This window comes from Ursus americanus, chromosome 2 (assembly GCF_024610735.1).
Source record: "Ursus americanus isolate L20-20 chromosome 2, mUrsAme1.1.p, whole genome shotgun sequence".
Lineage (NCBI taxonomy): Eukaryota > Metazoa > Chordata > Mammalia > Carnivora > Ursidae > Ursus > Ursus americanus.
Genome location: NC_142128.1, coordinates 40,203,857 through 40,230,984, shown reverse-complemented (window position 1 = coordinate 40,230,984; position 27,128 = coordinate 40,203,857). Strand labels below are relative to the sequence as shown.

General features: G+C 54.5%; 2 protein-coding genes and 1 long non-coding RNA gene across 8 annotated transcripts in view; 1 reads left to right on the top strand and 2 right to left on the bottom strand.

Moving 5' to 3' along the window:
• LUC7L (LUC7 like) overlaps positions 1–1,971 on the bottom strand; it is a 39,450-nt gene extending 37,479 nt beyond the window's left edge. Inside the window, exon 1 of one of the 2 annotated variants that reach the window (XM_045784506.2) lies at positions 1,853–1,971. The gene's annotated coding sequence lies outside the window, so the exon portion shown is untranslated. Of the gene's footprint in view, positions 1–1,259; positions 1,411–1,852 lie in introns of those variants that run through there. The other variant, XM_045784504.2, reaches the window with a different exon arrangement.
• Positions 1,477–26,503, top strand: FAM234A (family with sequence similarity 234 member A). Of its 3 annotated transcripts, none has more exons than XM_045784493.2 (12): positions 1,478–1,842; positions 18,067–18,367; positions 21,027–21,143; positions 21,433–21,624; positions 22,577–22,707; positions 23,090–23,222; positions 23,459–23,591; positions 23,858–23,998; positions 24,300–24,375; positions 24,597–24,752; positions 25,196–25,298; positions 25,390–26,503. In XM_045784493.2, the coding sequence occupies exons 2-12, from the start codon at positions 18,100–18,102 to the stop codon at positions 25,599–25,601; spliced, it is 1,662 nt and encodes a 553-aa protein (XP_045640449.1). In that variant the 5' UTR covers positions 1,478–1,842; positions 18,067–18,099; the 3' UTR covers positions 25,602–26,503. The 3 variants fall into 3 exon arrangements, with proteins under 3 accessions (XP_045640454.1, XP_045640449.1, XP_045640453.1); XM_045784497.2 differs by having other exon boundaries at positions 1,479–1,842; positions 23,462–23,591; XM_045784498.2 differs by lacking the exon at positions 21,433–21,624 and having other exon boundaries at positions 1,477–1,842.
• On the bottom strand, positions 5,059–18,069 carry LOC123783644 (uncharacterized). 3 transcript variants are annotated; one of them, XR_015721278.1, is made up of 7 exons: positions 17,347–18,069; positions 14,147–16,424; positions 12,289–12,402; positions 9,907–10,117; positions 9,555–9,807; positions 5,587–9,002; positions 5,059–5,217 (listed from the first exon to the last, which is right to left on the bottom strand). It is a non-coding gene; the product is annotated as an uncharacterized LOC123783644 (long non-coding RNA). The 3 variants fall into 3 exon arrangements; XR_015721276.1 differs by having other exon boundaries at positions 5,059–9,002; XR_015721277.1 differs by lacking the exon at positions 9,907–10,117 and having other exon boundaries at positions 5,059–9,002.
• Positions 26,504–27,128: the final 625 nt, after the last annotated feature.

The window sequence follows — 27,128 nt, the reverse complement described above, 5'->3', positions numbered from 1 at the left end:
TCAATATAAAAAGGTGGAGGTATCTGTCCAACTAAATATCACGGTTACTTTAAGGATATTGTAATTGAGATTGTGTGGTACCAGTGCAAAAATGGAGAGAGCAATGAACACTGACAAAGAATAAAGATCCCAGAGAGAAGCTATAGGGAAATTCCTTCAACTTCCCAGTGCTCCTGTAAAAAGCCCTCATCGCCTTAGACCCTTCACCTACTATGAGCCTTAGATCTGTAGCCATTTATTTGTCCAATTAATTGCTCTGATCCAGAAGTATAACTTCCCTTCCCTCTCTGCAAGGGCCAAGTAGTTATAGCCTTGGATTAGATGCCTAATATTGGGGAGAATACAGTGTTCTTTTCCCAGGTATTTACACTTCAAGGACTGAGGCCCAGAAATTTGGAGACATCTCTAGGTCCTAAAAGCCTAGCCAAGACACACTGGGGCAGTGTGGCCCCAGGAGAAACTCATTAACATACCACAGGACTAGAGTGGGGACACCCTTTTAAGCCGGGAGGACAGCTGCCTCTTCCCCTTTATAAGCAACGTCCCTTTTCTTCATCCCTCACGGATGTTCTGTTTGGCCACTCACTTCGGGAAAAACTCCATTGGTTCTCTTTGTGTTTCCCTGGGGGGTAAAGGCTGTGGGGGGACTCATCATGCTTATTATTACTATGGGGTAGCCAGTAAGAAATCTGATCTGATCCAGAACACCCCGTGTGAGCATTAGAATAAATAAAGACACTCATGCATATCCAGATGTGTTTTTAAATGTGGCAGGTGCCCTTGGGGAAAAGAGAGAATAACTCAATAAATGGCACTAGCACTCCTTGTTATCCACACTATGAAGAAAAGCAAGTAGTCTCCTTACACCACCTAAATCTATTCCAAATCTTATTAAAAACTGTTAAAATGAAAACTCTAAAACCACTAGGAAAAATGTGGGAGACTTATTAGGGGCAGGGAAGGACTCCTCCAACAAGGCACAAGAGGACTAACCCTAAGAGACTGATCCATCTTTCTACATTAAAACAGACTTGTGTTCGTCAAAGGCACCACGGACGGCGATATTTACTACACACACCACTGGCAGAGACGGTACCGTGAGCAGAGCGCAACGAAACCACCAGAGAAAGACAAACCACTCCACAGAAAGACGGACCCACCGCCCGCACGGGCGCTTCGGGGGAAATGCCGCAGCCAGCACAACGTGTGCAAAGATGCGCCAGCCCGGGGAAGCAGAACAAAGCCGCAGGCGGTCCCACCTCAAGGCCAGGGGCCGCCCAGGCCCACGCGGCCGCGGCGCCCGATCCCCACGCGAGCCGGCTCGGCGCGCGACCCCACACCCGGCCGCCTACACCGGGGCGGCGGCCGCCTGCCGCTGGCTCAGCAATCACGGACCTCCATGGGGACGCGACTCGATCCGCGCGCTTCCGCCTCGGCTCCACCCGGCCGGAAGTGACGCTCGGGGGCGGGGCCGAGGAGCACGGCCGCAGGTGAGCAAGCGCGGCCTCGTCCTCCTCGCGCGTGCGTGCGGCGGGGCTCGCGCGGGCCCCACCTCTTTCGTCGCGATCGCTCCTCTCGGCCTGGGCGATCCGGCCGCGGGGAGGCTGCAGCCCAGCGAGACCCCGCCCACTGTGTCGCCCGCCTCGCTCGGCATCGGGTCCACGCGCGTCCGTGTGGGTGGAGAGGCTGCCGCAGAGCAGGGACCAGCCAGCTCCGCCGGCCCTCCAGCCCCAGCGGGCCAGCAAGTCCGATTCCGGAGGGGTCGGCTCCAGCCTCCGTTTCCCCAAAGACAGGACTGACTCCCAATAGGAAGCTTCCCGCCCCACGTTGGCTGCACGGCTGGTAAGCCTACCTTTACGATTTGTGCTCTGGAGGGTGCCGCACGGGTTGCCGAGTGCGACGTGCAATGTAGGAGTACGAAAACAGAAGGTGCACGGGAATTCTCACCGAGTTCAGACACTGCCTCTGTCCTCTCACCGGGACGTTGACCTGGCAGAGTAACCTGAGGTCAGCTGACGTTTACGCGTGTATGTCGGAGATCACTCACAGACGTAGCCTGTCTTACTGGACAAGAGAGAGTTCGCAAGGGAAGAAGGCAAGGTCGCTCTCAGAGAGTCCTTGCTCCCCTGCGAGTTCACTGGCAGCGATCTGACTGAGAGTCTGACCTTGAGCAGACTGATAAGATATCAGAGAAGGCAATGCAATTACTTTCGGGTTCTCAGAACCCGTGTGATTTCAGCTAGGGAGGTCGTGTGATGTGCTCCTCTCCAGGTGCCGGCTGGTAATGCCTTTCTGGTGCCGCCGCCGGATTGCACCACTTCCCTGGTTGCAATTTCTCAGGGAGCATGCAGTTAGAGCAGTTTCGGTTAGCAAACACTGAGTGTCTGCTGGGTGCCACGCAAGGTTCTAGGGGCTGAGAGTACAGCACTCAACAGAACAGGATTCCTGTCCGCAAGGAGCTCCGTTTCTGTGGAAGGATACAGATAATAAGCAAAATATAGAGCATGGGGCGGGGGGCGCCTGGGTGGCTCAGTGTTAGGCATCTGCCTTCAGCTCTGGTCATGAACCTGGGGTCCTGGGATCGAGCCCTGCATCTGGCTCCTTGTTCAGCAGGGAGCCTGCTTCTCCCAGTCCAGCTCCCCCTGCTTGTGTTCCCTCTCTGTCAAATAAATAAATTAAATCTTTAAAATAGAGAGAGAGAGAGGGAGAGAGAAAGAGCACGCTAAAAACAAAGTACGGGGCAGGGAAGGGTGAGGCGGAAATGATCCGAGTGTCACGTAGACTTTCGTTAGCACATTTTAAACCAGCTCTCTGGACCTTATCGCACTGGTTGGAATGCTTTTGGCTACAGGTGTTGAGAATCCATTAACACCGGTTCAACCGATGGAGGGATTCTACTGGCTTTCATACGGGAAAGTTCAGAGGACCAAGAATAGGAGGGCCCAATAGAAGGGGACCTCACATGAGGTCATCAGAACATGGTAATGGTCCGGGGGGGGGGGAGGTCTTGTTGGTCCCCCATCCTTTCACATACCTTCTCTTTGCCCTGTTTTTCTGTTGGCTTTTTTCTCAGGTTCCTGCCTCCATGCTACCTACTTACTTAGTTACCTGCTTCTGCATAAAAGTCAACACAAAAATTAATGGATTGGAGCACCTGGGTGGCTCAGTCAGTAAAGCGACTGCCTTCAGCTCAGGTCATGACCCTGGGGTCCTGGGATCGAGTCCCACATGGGGCTCCTTGCTCAGCGGGAGCCTGCTTCTCCCTCTGCCTGCCGCTCCCCCTCCTTGTGCTCTCTTTCTCTGACAGATAAATAAAATCTTTTAAGAAAATTTCATGGATTAAAACATCCTACCTTTATTTTGTTATTTATTTGTTTGGTTTTTTTAGAGGTGGGAAGGGGCAGAGAGAGAGAGAAAGAGTCCCAAGCAGGCTCTGTGCCCAGCAGGAGGCCTAATGCAGGGCTCGATCTCAGGATCCTGACATTATGACCTGAGCCTAAATCAAGCATTGGACACGCTTAACGAGCCACCCAGGCCCCCCAAACATCCAACATTTATTATGTCCGTTTCTGTTCGTCAGGAATTCAGGAGGAGCTTAGTGAGGTGACTGTGGTTCAGAGACTCATCTGGTTGGAACCAAACATCGGCTGCGGCTGTGGTCATCTGAAGTCTGGACAGGACTGCCGGGTCTGATTCTAGGTGGCACGCTCACATGGCCAGAGACCGGAGGCCTCAGTTCCTTGCTGACTGTTGGCAGGAGTCCTTATTTCCTTGCCTGGTGGGCCTTTCCACAGGGCTGTGCCCTCCCATGACGGTGGTCTTCCGTCAGAGTGAGTGGGCGGAGAGAGCGAGCGGGGAAGATGGAAGCCACGGTGCTTTTTGTGGCCTCGCTTAGGAATTCTGATTCTGTGACTTGTGCTATATTCTATTTGTCAGCATTATTAAGTACAAAAGACTTCACCTTTGAAGGGAGGCACATCAGAGTTTGTGAACAAATTTTAAAACGGCATTCTACTTACCACTCCTGTGGGAAAAGGGTGCCTATTCCCTATAGTTCCGGGTGAATTCTGGGCCTAATATTCATCTGGGCTCTAATCAGTTAGCTGGACCTGGGTAAGGGGCCCTCCTCAAAGTGGGGGTGAGTCCCACCAGAACTACGTTGAGCATGTGGGAAAGTGGTTTTCCCCAAGGGAAATGAAGGTGCTGTTACTAGAGAGAATGGATGTCAGGTAGTCAAAGTGCCCCTTACAGGTGATTTATACCATTATTTAAAATTAGGTTTTAAGAGTTAGCTGCTTTTGCAAGCTGTAGATTTCAAAGCAATGCTTAATAAATCCATTAACAATTACTCTTCCAAGAAAAGAACGTGAGCAGAGCAGAGCACGGTGTGGACATTTGTTCAGACATGTGAATGTGTTTTATTTTACGCCAGGCACTGTGCTTGGTCCTGGAAAAACAAAGGCAATTAAAACAAGTGTAGGCCCTCAGTCCCCTTGCATTCTGGGGGTAGGTCCCACTGGTGGCTTTATGAGGACTGATGAGTGTGAGCACGGAGGTCACGTAGAGCGCAGTTTGAAGGCACATGGGGTTACTAGAGGAAGAAGGGCAGAGGAGCAGTGTGCACAGATCCGCATGTGACTGGGGAGCAGAGACTGGACGTAGGGTTTGGAGAGATGTAACACTAGCAGTGGGGGACTGAAGAGGGGCCTGAGCTTTGTTCTGAAGTCCTGAGGAGTCGTTCAGGAGTTCTAAGCAGGGGAATGACATTTTCAGGAGGTATTTTAGAAAGATGTCTCTTGCAGCATCGAGGAAAGAAAGCTGGAGAGGGCTCCAGAAACCGAGGTGAGACGTTGTAGGAACAGCACCTGGAGCAGCGGCTGTTGGGGGTGGAGCTCAACCACAGAGGGACAGACCTTGGAGTCCGTAGGGTTTGCTGAATGTTTCAACACTTACTCTAATCGCACTCAAAACTGGTCTTTATAAACTTTATGAATTCTGTTCCCACTTTTTCTTTATAAAATTTATAATGGAGCTTAGCTTGTTTGGATGAGATGTCCAAAAAAAAAAAAAAAAAAGGAAGAGTGCTGATTCCTAGGTGAAGAGCAGCAGAGAAAGCCACGGGTCCAGCCACAGCGCCCTCGAGTGTAGTCGTGAAAGACTGGAGGTGGGGTGTAGGGGACAAGCGCTCAATCGGCCGTGTGTTGGTGGTTGTTGACCCTGGTTGGTGGGCAGCAAAGCAAGGTAAGCTCCCAAGGAGGGAGGGGATCTGAGAGGGTTGCCCTACTTTTAGGAATATTTAAACATTTACATGACAAAAGGTTTTAAAAAAATAAATAATGATAAAAAGTAAGTAAATTAAAGACGTACTGGTCTTACAGAATTGGTCAGAAGTGATGGAGTAAGAGTTATGCTTTCTCTTTTTAAGGGCTTTTGCTTCCCCCCACATCCCCTTCCCTTACTGTAAGGACAAGAAATAACACTCGTGTAGCAGTCAAAGGGAATGAAATCTGCCTTAGAATTCAGGGAAAAGGCTACTCCATGCTGTTTTCTGGACAAACTGTAACAGTTATTCTGTGTAATAGTTACCCGTCCGGAGTGCAGCTGGATGTTGGGAGGGACCGTCCACCACTCCCATCATGCAGTCGCATAAGGGGAGCAACCTGTGTGCCCAGGATCGTGGGCGCTGACCGTGTACCTTTATGCAGGAACCGTGACCTTCCCATTTGTTCTTGTTTGTAAGACGATGAAGGGCCCGTTCTTTGTCTTTAGATGATTTTCTTGGGGAAGAGAGGAACAGTTATTCGTCTGTGAACAGCAGAACACTAAGCTGTCATTGTCTGGCTTCTGCTTTGCTCAGCCAGAGATTCAGCGCGGCCTACTTGGGTATCGTGGGTGCCTCTGAGACACCTGCCGTTGAGGGGCTGTCAGAATACCGGGGCTGCTCGTGGCCTCCTCAGGTAGGAGACAGTCATGAACTGCTAGTATGCAGAGCAACCAGCTGCAGGGACAAGCAGCTGACACCCCTGCTGTACAGGGTTAGTGATCCCAGACCCTGAGGTCTGTGCAGAGATGGCCCCGGAGCATAGAGGACAGTGGGGCATGCTCTGAAAGTTCCCTCAGAAGAATGCTGTCAAGTTCAAATTCTAAAAGTTAGCAGGGGATTTCTTCATAAAATACCCTGCAATGGTCTTTTCAGAAAAAAAGAAAAAAGATCAAATTTTAGTTTGAAAAATTAGACCCCCTACTTACTTGCATAATGTCTGTAAAATTGCCAGTGACTTGTCCTGCCAGTTTTCTTTCTGCTCTTGCCAGAATTTGTATACTTTCTTCACCCATTAGCAATTAGAGTGAGACTTTTCTAATTTCCATTTTCTATTCTCTCTGACTCAGCAAACTGTTGTAGAGAAAGAGCCTTTGGCGGAACAGCGGACACGGGGACACTCTCGCCCCCTTGAAATGCTGATCATCTGCCTGGGGCTGTTGTTCCATTTTACCCTAACCCACCACTGGGGTTTCCACCGTGGACGCGACAGCCTGCCTTCCAGGGAGGACAGGTGTGGCAGCTGCGGTGGCCTCGAGCAGACACACCCAGACACACCCGAGGTCACGGGGAGCCGGGAGAGCAACCGGGGCCATGCCCATGGGCGGGCAATGTGCTCCTGTGTCTCCAGGTGGCCTTAGGGTCACATCTTTTCATGCATTTTCTTTTTCCTCTGTCACATTTCTCTTCGTTTCTTTGCTTTTTATTTGACATTAAGTAAAAAAGTGGACTTTTAGGGGCGCCTGGGTAGCACAGTCGTTAAGCGTCTGTCTTCGGCTCAGGGCGTGATCCCGGCGTTCTGGGATCGAGCCCCACATCAGGTTCCTCCGCTGGGAGCCTGCTTCTTCCTCTCCCACTCCCCCTGCTTGTGTTCCCTCTCTCGCTGGCTGTCTCTCTGTCAAATAAATAAATAAAATCTTTAAAAAAAAAAAAGTGGACTTTTAGTTTTAACATTGATAACTCAGAATTGACAGGAGAAAATCCCAGTCAGTGACTGTCTTGGAATCCCATGAGTCAGTGCCTGTCTGTGTCCTTGAGACCACCAGCTTGTTAGAACTGACCCAAAAGGATGTTGGATGCCAGCCTCTTCACCTCAAGGCCTTTTTCATGTGTTATCTTCTCTTCATCCTTTACAGATAGAACAGCTTTGATGTTTGATAAAAAGCTCTCAATTCCATTTTGGTAGCTGGAAGGTGTTCATTTAATTTCATGCACACAAAGCAGCATTGTTCTCCTTTTGGACGCACTGACTCTGTGTCAACGCATGTTGCCAGTCCCCTAGGACTCCTCTCCTGCTTCTCACATTCAGTGTCGCCGACACAGAGGGGAGCATCGTGTCCCCAGGTGGGGCTCGCAGAAGCCTCTCTTACCTGGCTGTGCGTATTTGAAGCCCACAGGCCTGTGGCTCTGGGTCTTTCCTGTGCTAGCAAATGACGACTAATACCTACCTAAACCCCCTTGAAGTCAGGGATGTGGTTTGTTCCAGGTGTGTGGTTTGCAGGTGTTTCACTGTGCTGTTAGAGGCAGAACACCTTCTACGCTTCTCTTTTTCCCTCTCTATGGGGAATTTAACAACAGAAGTTACAATTTGAAACAAAGGGGGGAAAAAAACCAACAGTTCCTGGACGGTACAAAGTTAGTTTGGGGAGAGATCTTGGGCGCTCTACTTTTCAGCCTCTTGGCAGATGGGGTTGGCACTTGGCGCCGCTTCTCCTACCTGGGTTGTGAGCCCCAGACTCTTAGCCGGGAGGGAAGAGGTTTGTCCCTCAGGGGGCAGTCCCCATGCTGTCCTCGGCGCTGCAGCGTGGACGGCAGGCCTACCCAGCGCTGCCTCCGGATGGTCTGAGCCGCCTCTGCCCACCTGCTCCTGAGCACAGGCCGCACAGAGCGCGTGCCCTGGGGAGTCTGGGAGCTCCTCCGCCACCAGCCGGGGATGATTTTGTGTCCTTGTCCCAGACTCCCCACAAGATCACTGTGTTCACCCGCGGTTTCGCTGCCAGGTGGCAGAGGGCTGAAAGCACTTCGCAGCGTGAGAAGTGTTCGGGTGTGTCGTAAGCTGATGATGGCTGAAAAGGCCGGGTGGGGAGTCCGGTCGGGGTAGACTTCACCTGGAAAGACGTCCTTTGTGTTCTTTCCTTGGAAACTTTTTTTGCAGCAGAAAGAGCCCCGAGAAACCCAGGTCAGTCATGGGAGGGTGAAGTACTGGCTCTGGGCGCCCACTCCTAGGTCCTGTGAGGTTAATGACAGGACTGAGGAAACTTCTGGTGACTGGCTTGTTTGGGCTTCTGTTTTTGTTTTTGAGATTTTATTTACTAGACAGAGTGAGAGAGCTCAAGCCAGGGGGAGGAGAGCGGCAGTGGGAGAGGGAGAGGCAGAGTACCCGCCCAGCAGGGAGCCCGATGCGGGACTCGATCCCAGGACCCCGAGGTCACGACCTGAGCTGAAGGCCCACGCTTCACAGACGGAGCCCCCCAGGCGCCCTGGGGTTCTGTTTTTTAAGACAAAGCCTGGGCTGTGGAGCTGTCAGCCTTCCACAGCTGTGGTTTCGGGGGTGGCTGGGATCAGAGTTCCCGGAGAGAGTGTTAACCTGGGCCGCGGAGAGGGCGTTTCTGGTCAGTTTGATCTCGAGCGCACACACCTTTTCCAAGCCCTGGGGCAGGGAGTAGAGGCTGTTCCGCAGAGAAAACTCCCATCCCTTTGGGCATTTACATTAGCGGCGTCCTTGGACTTACTTCCGTGACCCTGAGTGAACCCTGGCGTTGGCTTTGCGCTCTGGGTGTTTTGTTGCGCTGTCCTTAACTGCGAGTGTCTTTCTTTTCCACAGCGGGAAGGGAAGTGATGGCGAGGCGTGGTTTTCAGAAAGCTGGGCATTATTTTGAAATGGAGAATTGTAGGCTGTCGGGGTTTGGCTGTTCTTCCAGATGCCTTCAAGTTACCACAGAACCCCATTGTTGTTGATATTCTGCCAAAAACAAACAGAACAAAGCACACAGAGTCCCTGCCTTCGGAACAAAAGAGCTTCCAACTAAGGTAGGGGGAGGCGGCCCGGGCTGCCCGGGGAAGCTAGTTCTTCCTCTCCGCCTGTGTGAAGCTCCGAGCCCCACCCTCTTGCCAAAGGTTTTCCTTTTTTCTTTTTTTAACTGTTTATTTTGAACTAATTATAGACTCTCGGGATGTTACAGAAACTGTGTGGAGCTGTCCTCGTGCCGTTCAGTGTCTTACATAACTGCACGCGTTATCAGAAGCAGGAAATTGACCTTGGCACAGGCCGCCGGCCAGGCTGCGGGCCGTACTCTCCCATCTCTCCAGTTACCCGTGCACTCCTGTGTGTGTGGGTCTCGTTGGGTGAGATTTTATCACGGGGGTGGGGGGGGCATCCGTGCAGCCAGCGGTGCCATCACAGATATCAGGTACAGAACTGTCAGGACAAAGGACTCCCAGGCCGCGGCTTCCTCCTTGCTCCCCATCCCTTACTGCCCCCCAGTTCCTGCACCCGCCCTGCCTGTGTGCTCACCCCAGAGCCCCAGCTCGGCTCGCCATTCTAGAGAGCGCTGCTGGGTGTGACGTGCTGTCCGCTCCGAGGGAGTCGATGGTGGGGTCACCTCTCTCCGTATGTCCGCCTCCGTTTGTTCTGACGAAAGGACAGTTGTATTACCAGGTTGGGTTTTCTCTTAAAGAATGGAAACTCTGGAGGAGGTTCACAGTGTCTTTTATCTGTTTGTTATTATGAAGTATCTTTCATTTCACTGGGACAAAGTCTTGGAACTCTATTAATGATTAAACAAAGAAGAAGAAAGCAATTGTTAAGAGTAATTGGAGTGAGCGGGTGATTCATTCAGAAACACTCAGAGACAGCTTGCGCTTACAGCGATGGGGGCCTGAGCTGGAAGTCGGTGTCTGGGTTCCGCCGCTAGTCCTCAGGCATCCAGGTCGCAGCGTCCTGGGTCCTGTCAGTGCGCATGAACCCCTCCCAGAGGGGCGCAGATCTCCCCGTGGCCGCCGTAGCTGCTCCCGGCGCTTCCACTGGCCCTGGTCCTACGCCTCCCCTCCCATACGAAGCCTTCTGAATTCTCAAAGCTGTTACAAAGAAGAATTTAATATCCTACTTTTCAGAATTGTTTACTATTGGCCCCAATATAAAAATACACCTGTGAGGTCAGACTTCGCCCAAGGTGAGGACTGTGGCCTTTGGCGTTGCTCACAGGGTAACACAATGTCTCCAGGAAACTAGGTGGCTCAACCCACAGGACTGGGAAGCCCAGATGTTAACATTTGCACGTTATTTCTCTACGTTTAAAAGGAGTTATTCCTTCGGGGTAGCGTTTGCTCTCTTTTTCCGTAGGACTTTGTTCGGGGTGTCTCCTGCCATCTCCAGACTTCTCCAGAGCACAGGGTGAAGGTGTGGGGGAGGGAGGGGTACCAGCCGCACCTGGAAAGCCCCACCTGAGAATACAGGGTTGTGGGAGAGCTGACAGTTTGAGGGGTGCCCAGCCTGACTTTGGAGGAGCACCCTGTGAGAGGCCGTGGGAGGCAAGGCAGTGTCCAGAGGCCTGGGAGCCTCGCCCCAGGGGTTTTGCTCCCATGGCCACGGTCTTGCTGTGGTCTTGACCACCTAGCGTCTCTGGATGTCCACCCATGTCCTGAGTGTAGTTCACTAGTCTTCCCATCAGTCAGGATACTGTCCAATCTCTTTCCAACAAAATCCCTTTCTACCTAATTTTGCCAAGATCTCTTGGGCAAGCAAGAACTGTGCAGACGGAGAGGCTAGGTAGGTAATATGGCCAAGGTGCTCCAGATAGGGGGTGAGCCTCCAGGCCCCGCCACTCCCCTGAACTGTGCCCTTCTTCATGACTTAGATTAGGTGGGAAATCAGTGTTCCTAAATTGTGACGTCCCCACCCCACCCCACCCCAAATAGCCAGAAATGTTGACTGGCTTTGGGTCCTATTTGGTTAGAAAAATCAGAAAAGTTTTCATAAATAAGATGCATTTGGGACGCCTGGGGGCTCAGCTGTTAAGCGTCTGGCTTTGGCTCAGGTCATGATCCCAGGGTCCCGGGATCGAGTCCCACATCGGGCTCCCTGCTCAGCAGAGAGTCTGCTTCTCCTTCTCCCTCTCCCTCTGCCTGCCGCTCCCCGTGCTTGTGTTCTCTCTCTGTCAAATAAATAAATAAAATCTTTATTAAAAAAAAAAAGGTCCATTTGCTGTGGGCCTTAAGAGACGGATGGGATTTGAAAGGGAAGGATGTTCTGGGCAGACTTACCAACGGGAAAGCGTTGGGGTTAGGCTTTTCAGGGCCTGTCCAGTCATGTGAGCAGCACTGTAAGCATACCAGGTGAAAATCACCTGGTGCTCTTTATACACTTGGTTGCCGAGCACAGAATCTGGATCGGGGTGGTTCTGGGAGAGCAGATCTCAGTTAGGACGGGGCAACAACGGAGGTGCGCCAGCGTCTCTGCTCCACCACCGGCCGTCCCTCCAGACTTCACTCATGTACGGCTCGGGACTTTGACCATATTTGCAGAATACCTTAAAATTTCACTGGGATGCCTGGGGGGCTCAGTTGGTAAAACGTCTGCCATCGGCTCGGGTCATAATCCTGGGATCGAGTCCCACAAAGGGCCCCTTGCTCAGTGGGGAGCCTGCTTCTCCCTCTGCCTGCCGCTCCCCCTGCTTGTGCTCTCTCGCTCTGTCAACTAAATAAATAAAATCTTCTTAAAAAATCATTTCATTTAGTACTTTTCTTTCATCAACTCCTATTTTTTATTTATTTGAGAGGGAGAACGTGCACGGGGGGTGGGGGAGAGGCACAGGGAACAGGGGAGCGAATTTTTTTTTTTTAAGATTGATTGATTTATTTTGAGAGCAAGAGCAGGTGCACATGAGCAGGGGAGGAGCGGGGGAGAGAGAGTCCCAAGCACATGCCGCTCCCCACACAGAGCCTGACGTGGGGCTCGAGCCCAGGACCCTAAGATCATGACCTGAACCGACATCAAGAGTTGGCCGCTCAACCGACTGAGTGCCCCAGGCGCCCCTCATTTCTTCTATTTAAATGCACCTTGAAAGAACACACTGGAGCAGCCAGGGACAGAAATGGAGGACACAGCATAGCTGGAGTTTGGCCAGAGCCCCACGTCGGAGCCCCTGTCCCCACGGCCTGGGCTGGCATCTCACAGGTGCTGCTTCTGCTCCAGGAAACTGCAGTAATGGCTGAAGAGACCCCCAGTTTGGTAGAAGACAGAAACTTACAGGTTCAGGAGGCTGAGAACCATTCCAGTGACAGCAGATTTCTTGCTGGAAACCGGGAAGACCGGAGGACGTGCTAAGAATGCTCGAACCCGGGATCCTACACCTGGAGTTACTCTGCAGGAATGATGGGAAACATAGACATTATCACGTGAAGGAAAACGGATTTGTTGCCCTAGACCTAGTCTAGAAGAATAACCGAAACACGTTCTTGAAACAGAAAGGAAATGGTAGAAGAAGGGATCTTGGAATGTCAGGAAGAAAAATAGAAAAAGTGAAACTATGAGTAAATACAGTAGACTTTCCTTCTCCTGAGTGTTGAGTCATGGCTGGTGGTTGAAGCAGGACGTGTACGTTGATATGGTTCTCAGTGTCAGTAGAGGAAAGAGCTGTCCAGGGGCAGGCGGACGGGCTAAGGGATGCAAGGTTTCTGCCCTCCATCTGAGCCAGCAAAATGCTGACACCAGTCACTGTGATAAGTTAGGTGTATCTAACGTGAAGCCCAGAGCAGCCGACCAAAAACCTGTGCAAAACGCTATAGCCAAATCCAACTAGAATTCTAAGTAACACCAGGTAACCATAGGAAGTCAGGAAAGAGAAAACCAAGACACAAAAAACAGGGAACCAGCAAAATGAAAAGGCAAATTGAAGGCCTAGCATAGCAATAATTTCCTTAAAAGTAAATGGTCTGAAAATAAAAGGCAGATTGGCAGAGTGGATTTATAGAAAAAAATGACCCATATGCTGTCTAAAAGAAACCTACTTCAAATATAATGATTCATGGGACGCCCAGTGGGCTCAGAAGAGCGTGTGACTCTTGATCTCAGGGTCATGAGCTCGAGCCCCGTGTTGTGTGTGGAGATGACTTAGATAAAAATGCTTTATATCTATTTAATGATGCAGATGGATTGAAAGTAAAAGGATGGACAAAGATAAACCATGCAAACTTCAATCAAAAGAAGACTGTGAATCTCGGATAGAGCAGACCTCAGAGCAAGAAGAGAACTAGGGACAGGGTGGAACACTGTGTGAAGATAAAAGGGCCCAACAACCCGAGATACGTATGCAACAAACAACAGAGCTGTGTTTTCTTTAAAAACTAGACGTGTGATTGCCATACAGTTCAGCAGCTGCACTGATGGGCGTTGATCCCAGGGAAGTGAAAATGTACGTCCATACAAAAATCTGCATGTGAATTTTCGCAATGAGTTTAAGACTTTTTGTTCTAAGTAATCCTCTGCACCCAGCTTTGGGCTTGAACTCATGACCCCAAGATGAAGAACTGCAGTCTACCAACTGAGCAAGACAGGCGCCCCCACAGTGACTGTATTTAAAACAGCCACGGATTGGTAACAACCCGCTGTCCTTCAGCGTGTGAGGGGTTAAACAAACCTTGGTCCCTCCATGCTGGGAAGGACTGCTCAGTCACAGAAAGTAACAGAGACAACAGGGATAATGGACCCCAGGGCCAATTTCAAAGTTCCTGCACTGTGGTTCTATCTACATAACGTTCTCAAAATGACAGAATGTTAGAAATGGAGATTTGTGATTGCCAGGGATTAGAGATGCTGGGGAGGAGTTGCTCTAAGGAGAGAGCACCGGGAGCGGTTCCGTGTGTTGGCACACGCACGTCCACACACCTGCTAAAATGGCACGGAGCTGGGTGCATACAGTCCACCTGTGTTGCTTTTGGAGGGTGATACCGTGCTGTGGTTGTACCGTGACCACAGGGGAAACCGGTGGAGGGCAAGCCCAGATCTCCCAGTGTGATCTCTGCAACTTCCTATGTATCGGTACTTTGAAAATAAACAGCAAAGGAAACTCTATCAGTGATCAGATGTCTGAGACCATAATCCCTTACCCATAAATGGAAAGACATCTGTGATCCAACAGGGGCGCCTGGGTGGCTCAGTCGATTAAGCTTCTGACTCTTGGTTTCAGCTCAGGTCGTGATCTCAGGGTCCTGGGATCGCATCGGGCTCCATGCTCCGTGCAGAGTCAGCTTGAGATTCTCTTTCTCCCCCTCTGCCTCCGCTCTGTGCGTGTGCGTGCGCACTTTTCCCCTCTCTCTCTCTCAAATAAATAAATACGTCTTTAAAATAGATACACGTAACTACTGAAATGAACTATGTTCATCGTGTACCGCCATCTTGTAAACCGCCAGTGGTAGAGGAACGGCTCTGTGAGGCACCGGTATACAGGCTGTTCCCTTGGGGTGGGAGGTCGCAAGACTCACTGGAAGGCTTTCAGGGAATCTTCATGCGAAGAGCTATGCCGCTTAGAGAAGTTCCGGTTCTCAGCATGTCAAACACAGACCCTTGGCCCCTTGGGCAGCTCTAGACACGAAGCAGGTCCTTTAACAGGAAAGAGGAGGCGAATGAGGGGAGTGCGATCTCCTAGTTTCTGGAGAAAGCAGAAGCCCGTGGTGGTGATGAAGAGGAAGACCCTGCAGAAAGGAGAGACAGAGGGAGGCACACGGAGCCCGGCGCTCTGCGGTCGCGGCCTCCACCCTTCCCAGCAGCTGCACAAGTCACGCGAGAGACCCACAGCTGGACCAAGGAAATCACGTCTCGTTGACGAGTCTGCGGAAAGCCACAAAGCGGGGAGGTAGAGCTCGCTCCCAAACCCAGCTTCAAAACCTACTCCCGTTTTCACTTGGACCATCTGGACAGATATTTAGGGTTCTTTTGTTTTGGTGCTAATAATCCTTCTCTTTTTTTAAGCCAGCAAATTGGTTTTATTTTTGTCTTTGACAATATGCACGACACTGGGATTGTATTACTTCGCTTGACGTCCTTAAGTAGGCGCTAGAAATGTTTACACTGAAGAAAAGTCACACATTAAAGGAGTCCTCTGTAAACAGAACCCCTTCTCCGTATGTTTCCCCACTTTGTTTCGTACATAAATAGCACTTTGCAAAGTTATAAATAAAACTATCAGCTCTTAGGGCCCCAAGGTACAAACAGGCTCTAGAGTGTGACAGGGTGTTCTTTTAGGGTTCTGTGACTCACACGTGCACTTACCTCAGTCAGATGACTTATAATCAATCACAAGCAATTATTGAACCAGTTCTGCCAGTGACAGACCTTTCCGTGCCCTTGATTAAAGATGCCATGTGTTTTGGGGCTCTGGGGGGCTCAGTTGTTAAGTGTCTGCCTTCAGCTCAGGGCATGATCCCAGACTCCTGGGATCGAGCCCCGCACCGGGCTCCCTGATCCACTGGCAGCCTGCTTCTCCCTCTCCCACTCCCCCTGCTTGTGTTCCCGCTCTCGCTGTCTCGCTCTGTCAAAGAAATAAATAAATTTATTTATTTTAGAGAGAAAGAGAGAGTGCGAGCGCGTGTCCAAGAGGTGGCAGTGGGAAGGAAGGGAGAATCTCGAGCAGAGTCCCTGCTGAGCAAGGAGCCCCATGTGGGGCTCAATCCCACGACCTGAGCTGAAACCAAGAGTGGGACCCCAAATGAGCAAGCCACCCAGGCGCCCATTAAGATAGAGCTTTTAAAACCAAGAATGTCAGCATTCCGATTTCTCACTCAGTTTTCTTTCCTTTTCTGAAGGCAAGTGTGTGTTCTAAATATGTCACCCATCCTCTCCTTGGGGACAGTGTGTCTCCGTAAGCAGCTTTCCTGAGATCGAGCCTGACCCCAGGTTCTGCTGCGGCTCTTTCCCTAGTTACCCTGCCCGTCACGCCTACTCCACCTCCCCACCTCAGGTCAGATGCTTGGGTTTAATGAGGTCCCTGGTCATGAGTCATTGTTTGATTCTCCTGTGTCCAGCTCATTACCGTGGACGGGCACGCCTTTTCTGACTTCCGAGACCTGGGCACTCATGTGTCAGCACGAAGGAGAATGCACACAGAATCGTTTGGGTTTCTTTCTAAATTGTGGTAAAACACACCTAACAGTTATGAGTGACATGAGTCCATTCACAGTGCCACCATTGTCATCACCCCCAAACCCCGGCAGCCACCAGGGCCCCTGGCTGTGGACTTGCCTGTGGCGATGGAGTCTTTCCATCCGGGTGCCTCACGAAGCATGGCCGTCCCAAGGTTCATCCCTGCCGTAGCAGGTGTCCTGCTTCCTGCCTTTTGGGGGCTGAGTACTGTCCCCTCGTGTGGATCTGCTACATTGTGGTTTCCGTCTGTTGAGAGAGGTTTGGGTTGTCACAAATCGTGAAGCCACGCACAATTGTTTCCAGGCTGTTGTGTGAGTCTGTGTTCAGCTCTCTCGGATACACAGCTAGACGTGGAATCGCTGATCACAGGCAACACTCTAACCCTGTCCCAGTGATATTCCCACCCAGCAGCACACAGTGAGGTCCCAGTTGCTCCACATTCTTGCCTACACGCGTCATCTTTCACTTTGTGTTTTTAATTAAGGCTACTCTAATGGATGCATACACACACAGGTTTTGACGGTGCAGAGGGGGAGGCAGAGAGAGAATCCCACGCAGGCCCCCTGCCCAGCGCAGAGCCCCAGACGACCCTGAGATCGTGACCTGAGCCAAAACCAAGAGTCAGATGCTCAACTGACTGAGTCACCCGGGAGGCTACTACAATTAAAATAATTGAATAATTAGAGAAAAATAGTTACAGTCAGAAGGTAAAAAGTTTATAGAAAAAAAATAGCAGTCTCCTGTCTCCTGTCTCCTGTCTTCCTTAACCTGTCCTTAGAGGAACCACTCTGGGCCACTTCCTCTGGTTTTCACCCATCTGTCTCTGGCAGGTCCTTGTTCTCCGTCTGAGTCAGCACCTGTTGACTCTCTTTTTGGGTAGCCAAGTAGGTAGCCACTCGGACACACGTAGCCCCTTCCATTCTCTCGCCATAATTTGTGTTCATTAGGACACTAGCTTGGCTGTTTAAAAAGACCTGGATGACAGATATCTTGCCTCACACCAGCTGGACGATCCTGTCTGTCTCAGATGATAAAGAACCCAGGTGTGGATGGAGGTTCCAGCGGCCAGGGACCCAGGCACTCTCCGTCCTGGGGCCTGGCCATCTTCAGAAGCGTTCCCTGCCTCGTTTTACAAGGTGGTGCCTCCGGCTCGGCTCAGCCCACTCACCATGTGCGGCCAGCAGGAGGCAGGGCTCCCGGCCGCACTGGCCCGGGAACCCGTCCCCCCGCTGTCCCTTCCTCCTCCACCAATGGCCATGGTGCTGGACAGCCAGAGCGCCTTGTCTCATTGTCGTGACGGTCCGCTAGCGTGTGTGAGCCTCCTGTGTGTCCGGTGCTGTCACAGTGCTCTGTGCGAACTGACAAATTCAGTCCTTCCGTCGGCCTTCTAACATAGATCCTGATTTCCCTTCACAAGTCAGGAAGTGGGGCACGGTCAAGCCCAGCGGTTTGCCTCCATTCACACAGTGAGCGTGCTTGGCACACCCGAACCCACCTTCAGTTCTGACACTTTTCACCAGGGTCCCCCCGTGGGGGGTGTTGGTTTCACCCTTCCCGTCTGTGCCTCTCACTGGCGGAAGGTGGGTCAGGCGTGCCCAGTCTGCGCCCACGGGGCTTGGTTAATGTTTAATGCATGGCTTTATTATCTGCCGCGGGCCCTAGCACCCCGGCGGCTCATACCGGCCTCAGCAGGCCGGAGACACCGGGTGTTCAGGGTGGACGTACCCCCTGCCTGCTCCGCACAAGCAGTTTGCCAGTAAAACAAAGAGCTTCTTGGGCTGGTGGTCGCAGTCACGGCTGCACCCAGGCTGGGAGTCTGAGCCCGGCACAGCCCTGGAAGGCTGTCGGGGGCGGCAGCCGTGTGACTGTCCCTGTTTTGTTGACGCAGTGACCAGGAGCGGAGCTCTGCGATGTGCACGTGATGATGGACAGCAAGGACCTAGAAGCCGAAATCCACCCCTTGAAAAATGAAGACAAGAAACTGCAGGAGAATCCGGGAAACCCCACAAAAACGGAGGACAGCTTGAAAGGCGCGCCGTGGCAGCCCCGCCTCTCCCGATGCCGCACAGTGGCATTTTTTCTTTCGCTCTTTGTCTGCCTCTTTGTGGTGTTTGTGGTTTCCTTCATCATCCCGTGTCCGGACCGGCCTGTGTCCCAGGGGGTGTGGAGGACCGACTACAGTGCAGCAGGTGTGCCCCCAACCCTGTCCCTGGGGTGGGGGCGGCATCGTGTCCCCGAGTCTGGGGTCCCGTAAGTCCCCTAAGTGACTGCCGATGACACGTCCAGGGTCTTGGGACTTCGGAAGCTGCTGACAGCCTCTCCGGGGAAAATCGGGAGCATGGTGGCCTGCTCTCCGGTTGTGGGAAGGGTGGGTTGTGCCGATAGAGGAAAGGGGCCCATTTGGTTATGTTTTGGAATTAAAAAAATGAATAAAACAGAGCACCTGGAAGAAGAGGTAGAGAGAAGGCTGTGGTGAGCTGTGAAAACGGTAGGTTTCCTAGTCTGGTTTCCTCAAGGGCTCTGCTGACATTCCCGTTGGCTGAGCAGGACTTCAGCAAACCCGTTCTCCCTCGTGAAATCGGCGGCCTGGAATCCTGGCCTTTCTTTCCTGGCATGGGAGCGCCTCGGGTGAGCACGGGTGGCCGTGAACGCCGACGGCCTGGGAATGGTGCTTTGACACCCGTGTGGGCGTCTCGTGCAGCGAAGGGGTTTCTTGTTCAAGCCTCACCGTCCATTTTTATTCAGAATTTGATGCTTGAGAGAGAGGAGTAATGTATGTTTCTGTGTTTATTTTTTGTAGCTTTTATTGAAGTGTAATCTGTATGTCAAAACATTCGCTTGTTTTAAGTGTACGATTCGATGATTTTCAGTCCATTTATGCACCTGTTAGCCCAGACCAGTTTTAGAAGATGCCCAGCGTCCCAACCCCCAGCCCACACAGCCACCAGCTGCTTTCTGCCTCCAGGCTTGCCTCCTGTGGACACATCTAAGGGAAATGATGTGACGTGGCTCTTTGAGTCCGGCTTCTCTCACTGAGACAAGTCTGTTGGTGACAGCGTGTCCCCTGGTACTTTCTGGGGCTGAACAGGCTTCCTCCCTGTGGTTTGTGCAGCCTCAGGCTGCCGGGGTGATCTGGGGACTTAGGACAAAGAGCTTTTACCGTCTCACTTTCCGGATATCTGCGTCCCCTTTTTGGCCACTCCTCCTACCTGCTGTCTGCTCCGCCCGTATCCCAGCCTGTGTCTGGCTTCAGGGCTGGCCGTCCCTGTTGGCCTGGGAGGTCTCCGTAGCTGGACATCTGGCTGTAGATCGCATCATCCCCCTCTCGAGGGGAAGCTGCTGGTCTTTGCACTGGCCACCAGCTGGCGTCCAGCTGTGGAGGACGAGAACGGCAGGAGCCTTAAGTAAGATGTTGGACGCCGACTGTCCCCGACCCACAACCTGGTTTTTCTCAAGAAGCACTTCTCGATTTGTGGTACACCTTGTGTCCGTTTCCAGAGTCCTGATAGGGCTGCTTTTGACGGTTCTGTCTCATTATATTGCCGTTTCAAGGGAGAGGGTTTGCCACGCTCTTGCCTCCGTGATTCTGGAAGTCCTGAGTCTGGGATTTGGTTTGTTTTTTTAAATCGTAGTGAAATAGGCATCATGTACCTTTAAAGAGCATAACTCATTGTCATCGGCACATTGACAGCACTGTGTAACCGTCATGGCTGTCTCTGGTAATCCTCTTAACAGAAACTGTACCGAGTAAACGCCACTGCTCTCTCCCTCCTCCTGTTCTCCCTGCGTCTCTGAGTCGGCCTGTTCCGGGGGCCTCCGCAGGAGGGAATCACGTAAGACTCGCCCTTTTGTGTCCCGCTGGTTTCACCGCGTGTAGCGCCCTCAGGTGCTCAACGGGGTCCGGGTCCCTTCTTCCGGTGGTTCTGGGTAAGAGCGTGAGGTAGCGTCCTTACCGTTCGGATCTGCATTTCCTGACGCCTGGTGCGCCTCTTTTCATGTGCGTGTCTGTTCATCTGTCGTCTCAGGAGAAACGCGTCTCCCAGTCCTTGGCCCGTTTCTGCCGCGGGTCGTTTGTGGTGGACTGGTAGCGGTTCTCTCCCTGGACAGCAGTCCCTTGTCAGATACGATCGCAGACATTCTCTCCCACTCTTGCCGGTGCCCTTTGATGCACAAATGCTTTACGTCTTCATGGACCCCAGGAGGTCAGTTCTTCCTTTTGTTGAATTGCCTTTGGTGTCACATTCAAGAAATCGTTACCTAATCCAGCTTTACGAAGATTTTTCTCTGTATTTTATTCCAGGAAGCTCCTAAGTTTAGGTCTTTGATCCATTTTGAATTCGTTTTTGTTTGGTTTGGTTTTGTAAAGATTTTACTTATTTGTTTTAGAGGTAGAGGAGGAGCAGAGGGAGAGGGGCAAGCGGACTCCGTGCTGAGCAGAGCACAGAGCCCCACGCGGGGCTCGATCTTACAACCCTGAGATCACGACCTGAGCAGAAATCAAGAGTCGGACGCGTCACTGACTGGGCCACCCAGACGCCCCTCAGTTCGTTTTTGTATATGGTGTAAGCCCAGCTTCACTTTTGGGTGTTTGGGTTTAACACTCGGGGCTTATCATTTGAGTCCTTGAATGAAAGGGAGAAGTAGACCCTTACGAGTGTGGAAGTGCAGACTCCTGGACCCCAGACGGTAGGGGGTTCCTTCCTGAGCGCACCGCTGCTCTGGGCGTGGCCTCGCGCCGGTGGGTGCCAACCGGCGCTGAACCTCGGGCACAGTAGATCGTGTCAGGCGTGGCCTGGCCTTTAAGCCGGGCGTGACCCGAGGAGTACAGTCTGCCATGTTCCTTTCCAGTCACCTATGACTTTCTGGCTACGGAAGACATAAACAGGGACAGGATCCAAGATGTTCTCTTTCTTTATAAATATACCAACGGCAGCAACAATTTCAACCTATCCTGCACCGACGAAGGTAATTTTGCTTTTACCTGAAAAAGGAGGAACTTCTGTGGGTGGAGGGACCCTCTCCCTATGCCGTCTGTGGGGGAAGCAGTTGGTGGAATTTCGGGAAACTGGCACGTTGCCCTTCCTTCCCAGGAGGACTACAAAGAGACGGGGGGCAGGCCATGGTCCCAGCACCCTGGCCCCCACGCAGCTCCTGACCCCGTGGGGCCAGCAGTAGGGTCCAGGGCTGGGCCCGGGAACAGGGTGTGGGGAAGAGGGGCTGCCATGCCCCCCAGAGCTGGGTCTCTCCCCTCCAGGCTTCTCCTCCCCCTGCACCTTTGTGGCGGCCCTGTCAGGGGCCAACGGCAGCGTGCTCTGGGAGAGGCCTGCAGCCCAGGACGGGGCGCTTGTGCAGTGCTCCGTCCCACAGCTGCAGGGCCGCAGGACTTCCTCTGCCTGCGTCCTCATGGGCAGACCTGGCTCTTTCGTCGCCGTAGACCTGTTCACAGGTAGGCAGTTCCCCATGAGGGGTCCCACACAGGGAGGCTCTGAGGGGGTTCAGCCTGTGTTCTCAGGACCAGCGGACCAGATAGGGAAGAAGGTTCCGGGGTTGGGCACCACCTCCTAGCAGTCCCACTGCACCCTGTCCTGTCGCCTCCCAGCTCCGCTGTGCTCGTGGGGCCAGCAGAGACGGGGGGCTCCGTAGCAGCGGCCTTTTGCAGCATCCGGGCCAGTGTCTGGTTGAACGCACGGGGGAAGGTTGGGCTCTGGGTGCACGGGTGCTCGTCTCTGGGCCTTCGTGTAGCAGGCCGTGGCAGCCCCCAGACCTCTCCAGAGGCGTAAGGAACCCTGTGCTTTGATGCTAGGTGTGGTGAGTCTTAGCATCTCCCTTACCAGTTGTGCTCTTAAGGACGCAGAGAAAAATAAAGAGCAGACTGAAAATATTTTAAGAAGTGAAGAATAAGTCTTAAAAAGGGTGTGGACAAGATTGTACCTGGGTAAGAAAGAAGCTGTGACATCAGGGCCGCTGTTCCGCGGGTCCAGCCGTAAGCGCGTACCTTCCATCTCCACCTGTGTGCAGGACTCAGCCAGGGCTTCCTGGGGCGAGGGTCCACCTGCGACTCCAGCAACGGTCAGGGGTGCAGAGGGCTTGGCAAGTGTCCGGGTCAGGCCCTGTCCATCCAGGTAGGAGGGTTAGTGTTGGCCCTAAGATGTTCTAGAGCCAAACCTGAGAAGACACAGGGGAAGCAGACAGGAAGGCGGAGCTTTGTGGTTCCAGTGGCGACGCATCTGACGCTCTGGTGTGATGACCTCGACTGCCCAGGGGTGCGCCCGCTGCCCTGGCCTCTGGCCTCCTGCTGGCGGGCATTTCCGTTTCTCAGTGTGGGCTCTGCACCGTTGCCAGCCCGCGGCGGAAGGGAACCTGGAGCCAGTGCTTGGTGACGTTGTGCTTGGTTTTAGGGGAGACCCTGTGGAGCCACCCCAGCAGCTTTGGAAGGAACGCTTCCATCCTGAGCTCTTTACTCCAACTGCCCGACGTCGATGCCGACGGGGCCCCAGACCTGCTGGTTCTCACCCAGGAGGAAAAGGAGGTACTGTCCCCCTTCCCGGGTCACGCTGGCCCATCGCTATGAGGCCTCTTCTCTGCCCCTCGTCCACTTTCACTTCCTGGGCACAACTTGGGCCTGAGCATTTGTCGGGGGACGTGTGCAGGGCCCCCAGTTGCTGGCACCCGCTCACCAGCACGCTGGGGCAGCTCTGCTCCTGGGTGGCTCTGGGCCTCCCCAAGAACGGCAGAGTGCGCGCTTGGCCGTGGGTGCCGCTGCGGCATGGAGAGCGGGGGCCCCGTAGGTGCCGTGGGGCTGCGCGCGTCTCCAGGACGGTGTGCAGACGCCTGACACCACACACTTAACTCAGAGCGGTCTTCCCTCAAACCAGGAGGGTTCTGACCCCCTTCTCTTCTCCGTGTTCCAGGTTGGCGGCTACATCTACTCGGGCAGCACGGGGCACCAGATTGGCCACCGAGGCAGCCTTGGTGTGGGCGGGACCGCTGGCTCCCTCCTCCACGTCACCCGGGCGGGTGCTCACTACATCCTCTTCCCTTGCGGTATGTGGTGCCTGCCGTTCCCAGGACTGTCCGTCTCCTGGAAGCCGTGCACCCGCGAGAAGGCAGAGGGAGGAACCTGGGACCATAGGCAGGACACGAGTTTGTCACTGACAGGCTCAGGAGGCCAGAGGGTATCAGCCCCCGAGGCTCAGGGAGGGCACCGTGTGTCCTGGAAGCAGGGCCAGGGGTGGCGTGCTCCCGGCCAGCAGCGTCTTGAGGCCCTCCTGTGCTTCCAGCAGCAGGCTCCCTCTGCGGCTGCTCTGTGAAGGGTCTCCACGAGAAGGCGACCGGGAGCGGGAGCCCGCTGAAGAGAGACCCGCTCTGGGAGGGCATGCTCAACGCCACCGCCCCCGGGCCGCTGTGGCGCAGGTAGGTCTGGACGGGGGATTGCACGGGTGGCCGCGGGCCGAGGGGCGTGGCCCTGCCTGCTGTCCTGGGCTCAGACGTGGGGAGCAGGCGTACAGCAGCTGAGATAAACTCAGTGCAGGGCCCGGTGACAGGGGGTTCCCCTTCATCTCTGCACACAGCCAGTGTCTTGTCTTACCCTAAATGGAGAGGCAGGGAACACGGGGCAAACTGCTCAGCCCGGCAGGAGGTCCGTGCCCCCGTCATGTCCCTCTGCTCTGTCCCCTTAGCCCTGGAGCCATCCACTACCTGATGAACGTTCCCGGGAAAGCTGGTGAGGACCTGCTGCTTGTGAGTTCAGAGGCCTGCGTGCTGGTGGGTGGCCAGGACCTGGTACCCAGGTGGACTTTCAGCGCAGCCCAGGTCTCGAGGTATGTCTTTCTCCAGGAACTGGGCAGCGGTTGCAAGCTGGGCACCGCAGCCTGTCCCCTGGCAGCCCTGGGATGAGGCCTGTGGTGGGTGGGGGGTGTCTGAGTGCTTCAGCCAAGGGCCTCCTGCCTGTCCCCTGGTGCTGCCCTGCACCAGAGGGGCCGGTGAAACCCCCTCCACCCTGGCCTCGGCTTCCCGTCCAGGCCCCGTCCGGGTGCAGCCAAGGGGGACGGGGTGGTGTGCCTGTTCCCAGGCATCTCCTCACAGAGGCCCCGTGTGAACTGTCCTGCCCTGTCCTTGCAGAAAACCCATCCTCGGCCACTACAAACCTGACACCTTGGCTGTGGTCATTGAAAACGGAACCGGCGTTGACAGACAGGTTGGCTCATCCTCTCTGGCCCCCCCGTTGTTCGTAGCTGAGGGACAGTAGTCGGAACAGCAGACGGGGCCGCACTAGGAGGCTGAGGGAGCACAAGAGGGGCCTTGGCGAGACATCCTGGTTGCCTTTGGGGCGCAGCTCCCACAGGGCTGGCCTGGCTGGGGCCCCTGGGTCTGTGCAGGCCCCACCTGTGACGCCCCATGCTGTCTCCTCCGTCCCAGATCCTGTTCCTGGACCTCAGCACCGGAGCTCTCCTGTGGAACCAGGCTCTCCCAGGCCTCCCCGGGGATCCACCGTCCGCCAGCCTGCCAACCGCAGACCACCGCTCAGCCTTCTTCTTCTGGGGCCTCCACGAGCTGATGGGCACCAACCAGACAGTACGGGCAGGGCATGGACTAAGGGGGCAGCCCGTGCCAGGGCCAGAGACCAGAGGCCAGCTTAGATCCGGCCTCGAGGCACCTGGGAGCTGACTGGGTGACTGGGTGTGCATACATCGAAGCCGTGGACCACTAGGGAGGTGGGGGCTGAGGCCTGCCTTGCGGCAGCTGATAGGAATCTGGAAAGGAAGGGGGGTGTACGTGGGGCGAGCCAGGCGCAGAGTTCCAGCTGGAGAATGCACGCCTCGAGGGTCAGGGTCAGGTTGGGGGAGAGGAGTAGAAGGGGTTGCACCGTTGAGGACCCTGTGGACACAGCTCCGGGTAGGGCCGCTCTGCGAGTGTGCTGAGAGGGCGAGCGTTCAGCGGGACACCGGCGCCCCGGATCCAGACGTGGTGTCGGCCGAGCCCCGTCAGCCCCATGCGCACTGTCCTTCTTGCTGTAGGAGCCCAGGGACGCCCAGCATAGCCTGTACATGTTTCACCCCACCCTGCCTGGCGTCCTGCTGGAGCTGGCTAACATCTCTGCCAACATCGTCGCCTTCCAAGGTGAGTGCGGCCTCCCGAGGGCTGGGGCTCTGCCTGCTGTCCATCCGCTCTGGCTGGTCCCGAGCGCCCTGACGACCCATGTCTCCCATAGCGGTCCTGTTCGAGCCAAGCCGCCATGCCGCCTGCGTCCTCCTGACGGGCCCGACTAGCCCAGACACGCCTGGCATGGTCTCTGTGGCCAAGCACAAGGTGCGGGACCTCGTCCCGAGCAGTAGGGTGGTTCGCCTGGCCGAGGGCGGGCCCGACAGTGACCAGGCTGTCCGGGACCGGTTCTCCCGCCTGCGGTACCGGAGTGAGGCCTAGCGGCGTGGTGGGCAGGGCATGTGGGACAGGCTTCAGCTGCTGAGATTTAACACTGTGGGAAATCGGTCTTTCACTGGGTTTGCACTGACTCCCCTACTCCCGATCCCATCCTATGCAGGGACATGTGCGGGTGAGGGGATGCCCAGGCCTCTCCCCTCTCCTGCACAGCACGTCCCCCCAGGTCCTCACTCAGCCCCACTGGGGTCACACCCAAGGCCACTTGCCTTCACGTGGTCTCCCTGGGCCACCTCGGGCAGAGCTGGGCCCTACAGCACTACCCTCACTCGTCCACACCTGGCGGGAGGCACCATGGCTTTGGGAAGAGAGCCCCATCCTGAAAGTCCCCTCCCACGTCCCTGTCTGCACCTGCCCTTGTCTGCACATCCCCCGGGGCCTGGGAGGGTGGTTGGCCTGGGGTGGCCTTAAGGCACCAGCTGGGCCCTTGAGGCAGTTCCAGCTCCTGGCCTTTCCCAGAGCAAGGAGGGGAAGACTGTGGCCTGGTTAGCGGAAACTTGCCCTGGGGTTCCCCTTTGACGGGCCCATGAGGAACAGGGCTGCCCTGGAGCTGTGAGGCCGTCCTGCTGCTCGTGGACGACCCGTGCTGTCTGCGTGTGCTGTGAACGTCCTGAGGCACTGGCCAGAGGGCACACATTGGGGTCCGTCTGCACCCCTCAGTACGCACTGGAGCTGCCTCTCCCTCGGGGCCCCCACACCCCTGGCTGGTGCCTGACCTCCTCCTGGTGCTCAGATGCCCCCAGCAGTCGGTGTCACCTGACGCAGGACTCACCTTTGTGCCTTGCCGTGCCCCAGGCCTGCTGTGGTGCTCTGTGTGGCTCGCCGTGCCCTGACGACCCCAGGGACCGCAGGAAGAAACCAGAATAAATGGTTTGCACTGTCCGAAAGGGCACGTGTGTGCCTCATATCTGCTCCAAAGGGGCAAAGTGGATTTGGTGCTGACCAGGCTGCTGGAAGAGCTGGGGGACCCTCTAGCAGAGTCTCAGAGTGCCCCCCCCCCCGCCCAATCAGAAATGGGGCCCCGAGGACTTCTCTGCAAGGCCTCTAAGTGCAGCTCAGGTTTGAAGATCCCTCCCTGGTCACCCTGGCTCAAGTCAGGAGCCCAGCCTGTAGACGTGGGTATGCTCCCATCAGGACAGGCAGGGGGTCCCTGAGCACCCCTGTGTCCTCCAAGGGCAGCTGCCCAGGCCGCAGGAGTCTGTAGGAGACGGAGCTTTGGGACCAGAGTGAAGAGGGCGGTCATTTAGAGAATCCTGCCTGAACGCCCACTGTGCATCTAGGTATGAAAAGCCTCGGGGGGGCTGCCAAGGAGCAAGACCGCTGTCACTGTGAAAAGCTGCTGCCCAGCCCACAAAGGTCTCAGGAACAACAGGGCTGCAGAGACAAGTCCACAAATGAAAACCACTGGGCGGGGACAGGGCTAGGGGCTGCAGCAGTGCCCCTCAGCCTCCCAGGGCCCACACCAGCACGCGGAGCCACCTGCTCGGGAGGGACCACCCTGCAGGTCCCGAG